The sequence below is a fragment of the Elephantulus edwardii genome, unplaced genomic scaffold (genome assembly GCF_000299155.1).
Source record: "Elephantulus edwardii isolate Elephantulus edwardi_28Jun2011 unplaced genomic scaffold, EleEdw1.0 scaffold00161, whole genome shotgun sequence".
NCBI lineage: Eukaryota > Metazoa > Chordata > Mammalia > Macroscelidea > Macroscelididae > Elephantulus > Elephantulus edwardii.
The window spans coordinates 6127980-6143311 of NW_006399911.1; the positions used below are offsets into that span (position 1 = coordinate 6127980).

General features: G+C 38.9%; 1 protein-coding gene across 1 annotated transcript in view; it reads left to right on the forward strand.

Moving 5' to 3' along the window:
* KBTBD12 (kelch repeat and BTB (POZ) domain containing 12) overlaps nucleotides 1–15332 on the forward strand; it is a 128725-nt gene that overhangs the window by 10883 nt on the left and 102510 nt on the right. Inside the window, exon 4 of the mRNA XM_006895207.1 lies at nucleotides 4047–4197. Coding sequence (XP_006895269.1) covers nucleotides 4047–4197 — 151 coding nt within the window. The remainder of the gene's footprint in view (nucleotides 1–4046; nucleotides 4198–15332) is intronic.

Consider the following 15332-nt stretch of genomic DNA (forward strand, 5'->3'; position numbering starts at 1 on the left):
GGACATGTTGTAAGGAGGGAGAGGTCCTTGGAGAGGTACATCATGCTTGGGAGGGTGGAGGGACGGCGCAGAAGGGAAGACCCTTTATGAGGTGGATTGATCCAGTGTCTGGGGTAATTGGGATGGGTGTGTCAGAGGCAGTGAGATTGGCACAGGATAGAGCACAGTTTAGGGCTGTTGTACATAGTTCGCTATGAGTGGCAAGCGACTCGATGGCACATAACAACAACAACAACAACATACATGGATCTGACTTTATCTAGTTTTCATGCTGTGCCCTTCTTAATTAATTCTTCCTGTTCTTGTTAATCAGGAGAGGTGCTTGTGCTGAAGAGCGCATCTAAGTAGGAGGCAGGGAAGCTGGACACTCACCCAGTTCATCCTGTTTAATAGCTGTATGATCCAGGGCAAGTAACTTTTAGATTTCTCCCATATATAAAGTGTTTATTCTAAACGCGGAACCCAGGATACAGATAATATGATAGCACAATCATTTTCAGAAAAGTACATTGTGTGTGAGCTCTGGTGGCCTAGTGGCAAGAAGCTGCACTGCAATGCCAGAGGTACAAAGTTTGAATTCATCAGATGCTCTGCTGGAGAAGGAGGGGCATTCTCCACCTGTACCAGTCATATCCGATTTGACAGTACACACACACACACACACACACACACACATTTTCTTTTTTAAAAAGTAGATTTTGGTTTTCAGTACTTTATGCCTTTGCTAAATAGTTGTTGCTGTTGTTTGGTGCCATCGAGTTAAGTACGACTCATAGCGACCCTATGAACAATAGATCTGAACTGAACCCTGTCCTATCATGTGCCATCCTCATCATCTCTGACACACTCGAGCCCATTGCAGCAGCCACCTGGTTGAGGGTCTTCCTCTCCTTCTCTGCCCCTCCTCCTTTCCAAGCATGTCCTTGTCCAAGGAATAGCCTTTCCTAACAACTTGCATTAAGTTTGTGAGACAAAGTTTGTCACCTTTGCCTCCAAGGAGCACTCAACTCAAAGAACTGGCTAAGTAGAAAAATGAAGATGTGGTTTATGTGAAAAGACCGGCAAGTGATGACAAGTTACCACTGAGAAGTTGCTAGAATATGAAATCAAGGGCCCCTTCTCGTTTCGTTGGGTGTCGCCTCCCTGTGCTGTGGACCCCCTCTGCCCTGGCTATCGAGTCTCTCTGATAAAAATTAATCTAAAGCCCAAGAAGTCAGGACAGTTGTTTTGGGGAGGGTTTTGCCTACGTCACTTATTTCTCCAGATATGCTTCATAACAAAACTGATTCAGTCTTTCTGCACTAATTTCATAAGGTTGGATTTTGTCGTTTTATAATAGCTTTACAACAAGATGAAACCCATTGCAGGGAGTCGATTCCCACTCATAGCAACCTTATAGAACCTAGGAAGCTGCCCCATAAGACTTCCAAGGCTGTCATCTTTAACAGAAGCCAGCTGCCACATTCTTCACCTGAGGAACAGCTGGTGGGATTGATGCTTTTGATTATTAGCTGAGCATTTACTTGCTGGACCAGTAAGCTCCTGTAGTGCAAATCTATCTAAAAGGCTAAATGGCATATTTAACACAGTTTTAAAAGTTTGTGCTATGAATTACAGATTTCATGACAGCTAATAGCCAAAACCTGATAAACCATAAAAGTTTTTACAGCTTTTATTCACTTTATGCAAAATAAAATCTTTACATAATTTTTTCATAAATTAAGTGACCTATATAGTTTATTTTGCTTGAGTAAGCTTTGCATAGTTAACTTTGCATGAGTAATCCATAAAGACAATTTAGAAGCTTTTCTTTCACTAAAATAGAGATTAAATGCTTGTATTAGAAGGAAAATTAAAACATTAAAGTCAGAGGTTTTAGCTGTAGAAGGTCAAGGACTATAGTCTGCAATACGGACTGAAGCTCAATGTCAAGAAAACAAAGATTCTCATCACTGGACAAATTGGCAGCTTCATGATAGATGGAGAAGAGTTTAAGATTGTTAATAATTGCAGCTTGCTTGATTTCACAATCAACATTCTTGGTATTCAGCAGTCAGGAAATCAAAAGATGAATTGCACTGGGAAAGTTTGCTGGCAGGGACCTCTCTAGAGTACTGAAGAGCAACGATGTCAGTCTGGAGACTAAGCTGCACTCAAGTCAGGCCATGGTCTTCTCAGTTACTTGCTGTGCATCTAAGAGCTGGACAATAACCAAGGATGATAGAAGAAGGATCAATGCCTATGAGTTGTGGTGCTGAAGAGTGTTGAACATACCACTGACTGCCAGAAGAACAAACATGTCTGACCTGAAGAAGGTACAACCAGGCTGCTGCCTAGCGGCAAGGATTTTGAAGCTCCATCTCACATATTTTGGGCACATGGCCAGGAGGGACCAGTCCTTGAAGAGGGACATTATACCTGGGAGGTTGCAGGGACAGTTCAGGAGAGGAAGACCCTGGATGAGATGGATTGACTCAATGACTGGAGAAATGGGATTGGGTCTGTCAGAAATGATGATATTGGCCCAAGGTAGGGCAGGGTTCAGAGCTGATGTACCTAGGGGTTGCTATGAGTCTCAGGTGACTCAATGGCACATAACAACAACAATTGTTAATTATAATGTCTTTGTATAGATAACATATGAAAGCTTATTGCATAAAAATGGTTTTGTTAGTTTGGTTTAGCACCTAATACAATACATTAACTTACGAGATAACATGGAGCTGCTCTTCCACCATAGTACTCGTCTCTTAGGATATTTAAAGTTGATGTTGATGTTGTCAACATCCTTAGTCTGTAGTCATATAAAAAGTTCCTTACATTCTCTTTCTTAAAAAGTTACTAATACCTGAAGTTCATAAGTAGAAGCCAGGTTAAGTCTATATAAGAATAAATAACTTTTTAATCTGTACTGTCTCTAATCAAAGAAATACGTAAGTTGTTATTATGTACCATAGAGTCAAAACCAACTTATAGCTGTTGACATCACATATATTAAAATTGGAACAGAAAGAGTAGATTAACATGATCCCTGCATAAGGATGACATGCAAATTCATGTTGTTGTTGTTATGTGCCGCCAAGTCACCTGCGACTCATAGCAACCCTATATACAGCTCTGAAGCCTGCCCTGTCCTGAGCCAGTCTCACTGATTCCGACACACCTACCCCTATGAAGCTCTCATGTTTTTTATAGGGAGCTCTGGTCACCTGATAGTAAGGAGTTGTGCTGTTGGCCCAAAGGCAAAAGGTTCAAATCCGTCAGCCATTCTACAGGAATGTGCCTCTGAAAACCCACTGGAGGGTCAGCTACATTGCTTCCAACTCAACAGCAATGAACAACAAATCACACTGGAGGTTGTTGTCAGTCTGTCTCCTGCAGCACAACTGGTGGAATAGAACAGTCTACCTTTGGGTTAGCAGCAAAAGTCCTTACCACTAGGCTACCAGAGGTCCCTAGAAATATAGATAAATATATAAAAATGACTGCTCATTCAATCTGTACATCTTAAATATTGAATTCAGCTCATTCCTAAAGTATTAATTTAGACGTAAAGATTCCTAATTCAATTCAGAATTACAGTATAAAATTTCCCTAATTACTAAAACACTAGAATGATTTTTGAAATGTTTTATAAGTTATTAAAATTAGTTTCTCAAAGATACTATAACTATCTACTATTATAACTTTTGGTAAAATACAACCATGTTTTATTTTAACTCAAGAGAACTTGGCTTCATTTTTCAAGGCTTTGCTGTTGCTTTCATTGAAAAAAACAAAACAAGACAGTATTGTCTCACTGCTAAAACCACGGACTACCACGGACTGTTTACCGTAACCCAGTATCTCAGCTTCTTGTTATGGAATATAAATTCCTGTGATAATGACAATATACATATAACCCCGCATGGTGGGATTTTGTGTGTTTGGGAGTATGAGTCACTCCCTTAACCCATGTTTATCTGCTTGGGCTTTGGCTTTGATTCACGCACTCACAAAGACATATGGGTGGCATGTTATTATGTTGACTATCATATTTCATATAGATGGATCTTCCTGATGAAGAACCTGATCGATTAAGCAACAAACTGTTACAGTATGACCCCAAGCAAGACCAATGGACAGAGCGAGCCCCCATGAAGTACTCGAAGTACCGATTCAGCTCAGCCGTAGTAAACAACGAGATCTATGTCCTGGGTAAGAAGTAGATTTACTAACAGAAAATAGAACTACTTTTTCTTTTTCTCAGCAGTTTCCCTCAGTAAAAATGAAATATTCCTCCTTTCTTTTACATCTTCGTTCAAATGCCTGCTTAGCTAGTGAAAAATGTTCCTTCTCCCTAGATTAAATAAAAGTCTCTGGGCCTTTTGAAAGCAAAATTATTTTTATGGCATTTTCCATTGCCTGGAAATACAAGAACAGGAGCAATGTATTTCTTATGTATACACTAACAAGTAAAATACTTAAAAATGGGAATTACTGTCACAGATTATGCCAGACCTCTTCATTTTTATGCACTCAACAAATTTCTGTGGCAGTCTTCCCAAATAATACTCATCTGACCATAGTTTTTTCCCTTTACTGTTGATCCTCTATGACTCTGTTCTAATAAGCATGGCTGGGTGAAAGACTTCAATTCACTTCTGCTGAACTAGATTAAAATGAACTCTAACCCCCTATATTTCTCCTTTCCTATTCACTCTCAGATCTTTCCTTTTTCATTAAGCAAAATTAAGTTCACTAAAAACCCTGGTGGCACAGGATTAAGCAACTGACTTCTAACCAAAAGTCAACTGTTCAGACTCACCTCAGTGGAAGACAAACATGACAGTTTGCTTCCATAAAGATTGCTTGGAAGCCCACAGGTCACTATCAGTTGGAATTAACCTGATGGCAAACAAGTTTTGCTCTTCTAAACACTTTCCAACTCCCTAATATCAATGGGCTTCTATTACCTTTCCCCCTTTCCTAAATTGGGGAAAGAAAGAGACTGAAATGTTGGAGTTTTTTTACACATTTTATTTTCTTTTTGTTTTGTTTACTACACATTTTAGAGATGAGTCCCTTGTTAGATGTCTCATTGCCAAATTTTCCCCCCACTCTGTAGGCTCTTTTAGTACTCTTTCGATGCACAGAGGCATTTATTTAAATATTAGGAAATACCAATTGTCTAGTTTATCCTCACTGTTCATTTCTTGTTATATTTTATTGTCTACTTATATCATAGATAAGGCTCCTAAATTTACTCCCATTTTTTTTCTTTGATACTCTTTATCATTTTAAGTTTTACTCCTAGTTCTTGATCCATTTTGACTTGGTTTTTGTATAGTTGTGAGGTGTGTGTGACTCTTGTTTAAATTTTCTGCTAATAGATATCTAATTTTACCAACACCATTTGGAGACTACTTTTCTACCACTTAATGGATTTCATCTCTTTGTCAAAAACCAGCTGTTCGTAGGTGGTGAATAGATTTGTTCTTCCTAATTTTAATATAATTTTTTTTCTACTAAATGGAGGAAGTCATTATCTCTTGACTGTTTATATAACATGAAACACTGAAATATCAAAAGTTGTTTTATGATTTTGAGGCCAGACTATTATACAATAGAATTAATGACTATCTCAGTTTTGGAATTTGTTTGCAATTAAAACTTATTCTGTAATAAATATTCTCTTTTCTAAGCTATGTGGCAGTTCCAAAAGAGACAATATCACGACAATACAATAGTACAGACAAGCTATGATAGACTGCCTAGGTCAGACATGTACCTCAAGGGTAGAGGGAGGGCTGAACTGATTATATTAAGAGTTCAAACTCATTGCCTCAAGTCAGAGCTGACTCTCCAGCAGGTTTTGAAGAGGCTGTAGATCACTTGGGAGGAGAATGCCTATCGTTCTGACGTGGTAGATCAGACAGCCGGAAAGGTGCCAACTCTGGGTTAGTGGTGACACTCCCTATAGACTATGCCACCAGGGCTCCCTTAATAGGAGTTGTTGTTGTTGGGTGCCTTTGAAGTGAGTGCAATTCATAGTGACTCTTTGAACAACAGATCTGAACCTTGCCTTTTCCTGCACCATTCTCATCATCTCTGATAATGCTCCAGCCCATGGTTACAGTCACTGGGTCAGTCTTTCTTATTGAGAACCTTCCTTCCTCTCTTTCTCCAACCCTCCAATTTCCCAAGTGTACTGTCTTTTTCCAAGGACTGGTCCCTCCTGACAACATGTCCCAAGTATTTGAGAAGTCTCACCCTCCTTTCCTAGAAGGAATACCATGATTCTACTTTCTCCAGGACAGACTTGTTTATTCTTTTGACAGTCCGTGGAATATTCAGTACTCTTCTCCAACACCAAAAATTTAAAAAGTGGGAGACATACATGTGTCAATGGACCCAGAATGAGATTTTCCCTAATGTGAAGTCATAGCCAATCTAGAATAAAGACTATGTACTATTTGTTGATAAATTTAATTAGGAAAGACACTTAGAAATAGTCTTTGGAGCTTACATTTGATGATATGAATAAATATCCACTGAATGGGTGGCAGTGGATCTTAGTCTATTTTACCTATCCAAATTCTACCCCTTAAAGAATTTGGAAAGGTAAAATAGAGATGTTTCAGAAAGAAGAGTAATGAGACAGCACAAGGCGAAACACATGAGAAGAATGGCATAAGAAGAGGTTTGGTGTTGAACATCATTCAAAAAAGTTGGATGAATAAATGAACCCACCAGGAACAGGCAGTGGTGAGAGAGTTGTGTAGGTAAACTGAGCTCCAAATGGATTGACACAGTAATTGTAGCAATGAGTTCAGATCTGTTGTTAATAGAGTTGCTGTGAGTAATGCTCAACTCAATGGCACCTAACAATAGCAACAATTAAAATTAAAAATCAAGAAAATAATACTAAACACTAAGAAAAGGAAGCAACTTTATAAAGAATACTTCAATAATATTGATGAGCTGAGGAGAAAAGAACAGATCAAAGACCAGAAATAACAACAGTTGGAAATGGAGTGATGAATTAGTAAGACTTATGGAATGGTTTGTAACTTAGTTTCTAGATACTTAGAAATGGTATCAGATCTGTAAGCACCTCAGTAAGTGTTGCCACCTTGTAAGATTCAACATAGAAGAGTCAACTTCACAAACACTTGCAATTTAATTCCTGAGTACATTTCTAGGTTTTGAAGGGGAATGAAGTTTAATTGTTTAGGTCTTTTTGTGGTAGTCTCAGTTCTGATTTAATTGTTTGCTATGACAGCAGTGGGTTATGTGTTGGCCCACTGCTAACCCAAAGACTGAGAGTTCAAATCCATCAGCTGCCCTCAGAAGAGTGACAGGAAGTTCCCTCAAAGATTCACAGCCTAAAACTCTGATGGACGGTCAATGAGTTCAAGTTAACTGGACAAGGAGTACTTTGGTTTGGATTTGAGGTATATGTAATTGGAATTTGTAGAAACTTCCTCTAGAATCTGTCCATTTCAATGAATCACACAAGTACTTACAATAATTTTAGCCGTTTCTTTTTTTACTTTGCATTCATTCATTGTTGCACATTTTCCTCCCTATTCACCCAGTTCACTTTTCTCTTTAAAAAGATTCTTTCATTGTTGCACAATTCCTCCTCTTCCCTCCCCAGTCCACTTTTCTACGCACCTCTTATTCTAGACTGTTGTAAGGCAGATAATACCTAGTCATATATTCCTTTTAAACCGTTCTTTCCCTTATCTGCTTCAATGCAGTGTACATTATTTATCCCCTCTTTTCTTAGTTTCCCCCCAACCGCCATGTCAGTCTTGTTTTATAACAGTGGCATTATGCAGTATTTGTCATCTTATGCTGAGATAATTCACTCAGCATAATGTCCTCCAAGGTCATCCATTTTGTATAATATTTCATTAGTTTCTTGTTTTTCAGTGCTGCATAGTATTCCATTGTGTCACTATACCACAGTTTCTCTATCCATTCATTTGTTAATGGGCACTTCGGTTGTTTCCAGCTCTTTGCTATTGTGAACAATGCATCAATGAACATGAGTGAGCATATATATGCTTGGGTGACAGTTCTGGTTTCTTTAGGGTATATTCCCAGTAGTGGAATTGCTGGGTCAAATGGTATTTCTATTTCCAAGTTTTGGAGAAAATGCCATAGTGCCTTCCATAGTGGTTGCACCATTTTACACTCCCGCCAACAGTGAATATATGTTCCAGTTTCTCCACAACCTCACTAGCATTTGTTATTTGCTGGTCTATTGAATTTTGCTATTATTACTGGCGTAAGATAATATCTAATCATTGTTGTTGTTATGTGCTATCGAGTCGCTTGTGACTCATAGCGACCCTATGTACAACAGCCCTAAACTCTGCTCTGTCCTGTGCCAATCGCACCATGTCCGACACACCCATCCCGATTATCCCAGTCACTGAATCAATCCACCTTATAGGGGGCCTTCTCCTTCTGCGCTGTCCCTCCACCCTACCAAGCATGTTGTCTCTCTCCAAGGACTTGTCCCTCCTTACAACATGTCCAAAGTATGTTAGACGGAGCCTTAGAATCCTTGTTTCCAGGGAGCCTCCCGGTTTGACCCTTTCCAGGATGAATCTGTTTGTTTTCTTGGCAGTCCAGGGTACCCTCAATACTCTTCTCCAGCACCACAGCTCAAAGGCATCAATTCTCTTTCTATCCTCCTTAGTCATTGTCCAACTCTCCAATGCATAACAAGTGATAGTAAAGAACATGGCCTGTATCAGACGCACCTTAGTCTCCAAAGAGACACCATTGCTCTTCAGTACTTTGGAGAGGTCCCTAACAGCAGACTTTCCCATGGCAATACGTCTTCTAATTTCCTGGCTGCTGGTGCCGAGACTGTTGACTGTGGAGCCAAGCAAACTGAAGCTGTGAACAATCTCAATCTCTTCACCATCCATTCTGATGCTGCCAGTTGGCCCAGTGGTGAGAATCTTTCAATCCATATTGGAGGCTGCAGTCCTTGACCCTCTGCAGCAAGCGCTTCAGGTCCTCCTCAGTTTCAGCAAGCAGGGTTGTGTCATATGCATATCGCAGATTGTTGATAGATCTTCCACAAATCTTGACCCCACATTTCTCCTCATAGAGCCCAGTCTCCCAGATAATCTGTTCTGCATACAAGTTGAAAAGGTATGGAGACAGGACACATCCCTGGCATATGCCCTTCCCAATTTTGAACCATACAGTGTTTCCTTGCTCTGTTCTGATGACTGCCTTTTGGTCCAAGTATAGGTTTCTCATTAGCACGATCAAGTGTTCTGGGATTCCCATTCTTCTCAGAGTCAGCCACAGTTTGTTATGGTCTATGCAGTCAAACGCCTTTGCATAGTCAATGAAACATAGATAGACATTCTTCTGGTATTCCCTGCTTTCAGTTAAGATCCATCTAACATCAGCTACAATATCCCTAGTACCACGACCCTTCTAAACCCAGCCTGGACTTCTGGCAGTTCTCTGCTGATGTGTTGTTCCAGTCGTTTTTGGATAATCTTCAGTAGAATCTTGCTTGCATGTGAAATCAATGATATTGTTCTATAGTTTCCACAATCTGTTGGGTCACCCTTCTTTGGGATGGGAACAAATATCGATCTCTGCCAGTCAGTTGGCCAGGTGGTTGTTCTCCAGATTTCTTGGCACAACTTGGTGAGCACGTCCAGGGCAGCATCAGTTAGCTGAAATATGTCAATTGGTATACCATCTGTTCCTAGGGCCTTATTTTTTGTTGTTTCCTTTGAAGCAGCTCATAGTTGTTTTAATTAATTTTTAGCTGCTTCAGAAAAGCCCTGTTTACTTAGGGGAATCTGTGTGTGCTCCATTGTGTTTGGGTGACCACTAATTTCTGTAACTATAATCCTTCTCTTTCTAATGGCTATAACAGAAAATCCTTACCATCATTTTGGTAGTCAGAGGTCACAGGCTATCCCACAAAGAGTAGCCACTGAAATATCCTTCAGTGCAGGAAACTTGAGAAAGGCAGGCTTCATGAGAAAGTGTGGAAAGTGTCAGATTTCAGATTCAGGAGATCTGAATGTCAATCCTGGCTCCACATACGTACTATTTGTATGCCTTTGCTCTAGTAAATTTTTCTTTGGTTAATTCTAAAATTAAAACACCTACTTCATAGATTTATTAAGATTAAATTATTTCTTTTTTAATTTTAATTTATCATTAATTTCAGTAAAAATTTACAGAGACTTTGGATTTCCATTCATTCATTGTTGCACATTTCTCCCCTCCCAACCCTCCCCCCCACCCGACTATACTACCCTCTTGGAAAAGTAAAAGACAAATTCTTTCATTGTTTCAGAAACCCTCCCCCAGGTCCACTCCACCATGTAGCCTTCACTCTAGACTCCTGTCATGACAAAAATACCCAATCACATATCCCTTTTAAACAGTTTCTCCCTCATCTGTTTCAGTGCAGTATACATTATTGAACCCATCTTTCTCAGTCTCTCCGCAACCCCAAGGTCAGTCCTGTTTAACAACAGTGGCACCATTCAGTATTTGTCCTTTGGTGACTGAGATATTTCACTCATTATAATGTTCTCCAGGGTCACCCATTTTGTATATTTCATGAGTTCCTTGTTTTTCAATGCAGTGTAGTATTCCATTGTGTGAATATACCACAGCTTCTTTATCCATTCCTTTGTTGATGGGCACTTAAGTTGTTTCCAATTCTTTGCTATTGTAAACAAAGCCGCAATAAACGTGGGTGTGTGTCTATTTGTTTGGGTGGCAATTATGGTTTTTTGGGGGTATATTCCCAGTAGTAGAATTGCTGGGTCAAATGGTATTTCTATTTCCAAATTTTTGAGAAAGCTCCATATAGCCTTCCATAGTGTTTGCACCATTTTACACTGCCACCAGCAGTAAATAAGGGTTCCAGTTTCTCCACAACCTTGCCAGCATTTGTTGTTTGCTGTTCTGTTAAATTTTGCTATTCTGACTGGGGTGAGATGATAGGTCATAGTTGTTTAGATTTGCATCTCTCTTAGAGCTACAGATTTTAAACAATTCTTCCTGTGTTTCTTGGCAGTCTGAATGTCTTCTTTGGTGAAGTGTCCATATCCTGTGCCCATTTTTCAACTGGGTTGTTTACCTTAATCTTGTTGTGGTGCTCAAGTATTTTATAAATTCTAGATATAAGTCCCTTGGCAGACATGTCATTATCAAATTTTTTTTCCAGTCTGTGGCTTCCCTTTTTACCCTGATGGTTAAGATTTTGGATGTGCATAGGGATTTGATTCTTAGAAGGTCCCATTCATATATATTATCCTCTCCTAGTTGTAGATGTGTCGTGTGTGTGTTCTGTATAGTTATTTAATGTGATTGCACATTGATTACAAATAGGTATTATACTTGTAATTCCATTAACATGTAGCAGAAAACATGAAACATGTCTCTTGACTTCTTGACCGCTACTGCCTTGGGTGTTAATTGTGAATCCAAGAGAAATTATTGACAACTTCAATCTTTTCTCCATCTATCATGATGTTGTTGCCTATTGGTCCAGTGGTGAGGAATTTTGTTTTCTTTATGATGAATTTTAAGTAATATTTAAAAGCTATAGTCTTTGATCTTCTGCAGCAAGTATTTCAAGTCGTTACATTCTTCAAGCATGTTACCTGATAGACTACCCAGGAATCAAATTTACTATATCTGTTGAAAGAGACAAAGAAAAGGTCAATTAAAAACAGTCAAAACCAGGCCAGGGGCTGACAACTATTTACATGCAAGTTCAAATGGAAGAAGAAGAAAATGCAAAGAAATCCACAACCACCAAAACATTATTTAGGTGTGTGTCCCAATTGAGTTTTAAAACCATCTTTAGAATAGGTTTGATGTATTGAACACAAATGACCAAAGACTGAACTGTGGGATGACATGAAGGATGCCGGTGCTTTCATCCATGAAGAAAGTAAAAACCAAAATGAATGTTAAAGGAGACTCTGAAACTCGCATTGGAATAAAAATAAGCCAGAGAAAGGAAAAAGGAATTCTGAAATATGAGAACTGACCAGCAAAATGCAACTTTAGAAGACAAAGCAAAGTAATATAATAAAATGTGGGAGGAACTGGAGTTAAAAAACTAAAAGGGAGTGATAAGAATTTATGAAGCTCAAAGAACAGAAGAATTAATTCAAACCTCAATTTACAACAGACCTCAATTTATGACACTGAAGGATTCTGTGGGCTAAATCTTAAATGAAGCAGGAAGCCTCAAAAGAAGATGGAGGGAATACATGGAAGTCACTGTACCAAAAAAATTGGCCAACATTGAAACATGTGATCAAGAAGCAATATGACTGAAGGAAGTAGTTCAAGTGCACTGATGGCATTGGCAAAAAATAAGCCTTCAGGAGTTCAGCTGAAGTGTTTCAGGACACAGATGCAACTTCGGACATGCTCACCAGTCTCTGTCAACAAATATGGAATTTGTTCCATTGCAAAGATGGTAATCCAACACGAACTATATCATTAACATCACATCAAGTAAAATCTTTCTGGAGATTATTTAAAAAGCAGCTGGAACAATATGTCTATAGGAAATTGCCAGAAATTCCATTTGGTTTCAAAAGAGATAGCTGGCACCAGGTATATCATTACTGACATCAGAGGAATCTTGGCTGAAAGCAGGGAATACCAGAAAGAAGCTTACTTATGTTTTATTGATTATGCAAAGGCATTGGACTGTGTGAATCATAATAAATTATGGATAATGTTGAAAAGAACAGGAATCCCAGAGCGCTTAATTTTATTCATATTCATGTGACCAAGAAGCTCTTCTAAGACCATAGCGAAGGAGCACTCCATGGTTTAAAATTGGGAAAGGTGTGGCTCAGAGTTGTATTCTTTCTCCATACCTATTCCATTTGTAAGCTTAGCGTATAATTCAAGAAACTGGACTAAAGGATTGGAGGAGGACTCATCAACAGCCTGCGTTATGTGGATACAGGCAATCCTAACCCTCCCATGTGAGTCACTGTCTCTGAAAACCCACTAGAGGGTCTGCTGTGGTTCCAACTTGGTGACATGCAACTACAACAAACATGTCAATAACTCAGAAGGTGGAGGAGCCCTGTGGTCTGTAAGAAGTTGTTTTGTTAACCCACAGGTGACACTTCTCTAGCCATCAGAATCCATCAGTCATTCCCTGGGAGAAAGATGGACAATCCCCTTCTCTGTAATTTACGGCCTCCCTAACACCCACTGGAGGGTCAGCTATGACTCAATTTCAGTCAACAGCAACAAGTTGTTATTGCTGCATTATAGTAATAAAGGAATAAAACCAAATAATTATGTCATTGGATACAGGGGAGAAATCTTTTATACTATCCAGCCCCCATCTGTAATATTTTTAAATGCAACTCAAAAAATTGATAAAGGCATCTGTGGGAAAACATATCACTGATATGATAATTTAAGGTGAAAAATAAACTATTCCCCTCCTAAAATGAGGAATAAAGGATAGAGGTCTGTTCTCATTCCTTACACTCAACCCTGACTCGACACAGTTCAGTAAGAAAAGAAATTAGAAATTAATGGCACAGAGATTGGAAAGGAAAATATTTTTCTTTAAAAAAGTCTTTCACAGATGTCATAACTCTATATGTTGAGTATTCTAAGGAATTTACAAAATAAAAACTAATAGAACTCATAAGTAAGCTTAGCCAATATCCTAGGATACAAGATGCATATACATGCATCAGTGGTATTTCTGTGTGCTGTCAATGACCACGCCAAAAGCATTCAATTCACAGTAGGATAAAAAAATTCTTGGGAATAAATTGAACAAATAAAATGTGAAAATAATACATAATAAACTAAAAACTCTTCCAACGTTATTGTTGTTGTTGTTACGTGTCATCGAGTCAAATACAAATTATACAGACAACAGTTCTGAATCCTCATCATCTCTACCACATTTTAGCCCATTGCTTCAGTCACTGTGTCGATCCATCTCATTAACAGTCTTCTTTTTTATCATTGACCCTCCTTTCAAAGCATGTTGTCCCTTTCCAAGGAATAGCCTGTTCTAGCAACATGCCCAAAGTATGTGAAGTGACGTTTCATCATCCTTGCCTCCAAGGAACTCTCTGGCTGCACCCTCTCCAAGACATAGCTGTTTGTTCTTTTAGCAGTCCATGGGACATTCAAGGCTCTTCTCCAACATCACAGCTCAAAGGTGGGCAGGGAGGAAAATGTGCAACAATGAATGAATGAAGAAAAAAACAAGGCATCAATAGTTCTTCTATCCTCCTCATTCATTGTCCAGCTCTCAGGTGCATAGCAAGTGATTGAAAAGGCCATGGCCTGAGTTAGGTGCACCTTTTTCTTCAAACTGACATCATTCCTTTTTTTATAAGCAAATATTTTATTTTATACTAGTTTACTTATAAAGTTCATGCACATTGTATTTCACACCAGATCTTTCCCATTTCCTTTACCCACCCCTCCCTCCACCCATCAAATTATGTAATCCTGTGATTAACCTCCCCCTTATGTAATCCCACCCCCGTTCATCCTCACCCCTCTGTTGGAACCATCCCCTCTCCTTGGATTCTCACACACATTCTATAGTAATGGTCTTTTTTTAAAAAAAAAAATTAATTTTAACAAACATTTACAGAGATTTTGGATTTCCATTCATTCATTGTTGCACTTTTCTCCGTGCTCAGCCCTCCCCCACAGTTCAGTCCTCTCTTTGAAAGTAAAGAAAAATTCTTTCATTTGTATACTATCACACACACACACACCACCCCGAGTACATTCCACTATGCAACCTTAATTCTGGACTCTTGTGATATATTATTTTTCCTTATGGGACTGAGTTCATTTACTTAGCATAATGCTCTCCAGTCTCTTCCAAGTTAGATAGTAATTTACAAAATCATTGCTCATACATGCTGCAAGAACATGGAAAGAGCCCAAATGTCCAACCACAATCAAATGGATTGAGAAATGATGGTATATTCGCACAATGGAATGATACACATCTTTGCTTTTCAGTAACTTGGAGAGGTCCCTGATTATAGACTTTCCCAATGCAGTGCATCTTCTGATCTCCTGACTGCTGGTACCAAGGATGTTGTTTGTAGATCCAAGTAAGATTAAATAGTTCACAATCTTTTCTACACATATATTGATGTGCGTCTTTCAGGTAAAACCCATCCTTAGCATTAGACTGATAATGGATCTACAAACAACTTCCTTGGTACCAGCAGTCAGGAGATCAGAAGATGCACTGCATTGGGAAAGTCTATAATCAGGGACCTCTCCAAGTTACTGAAAAGCAAAGA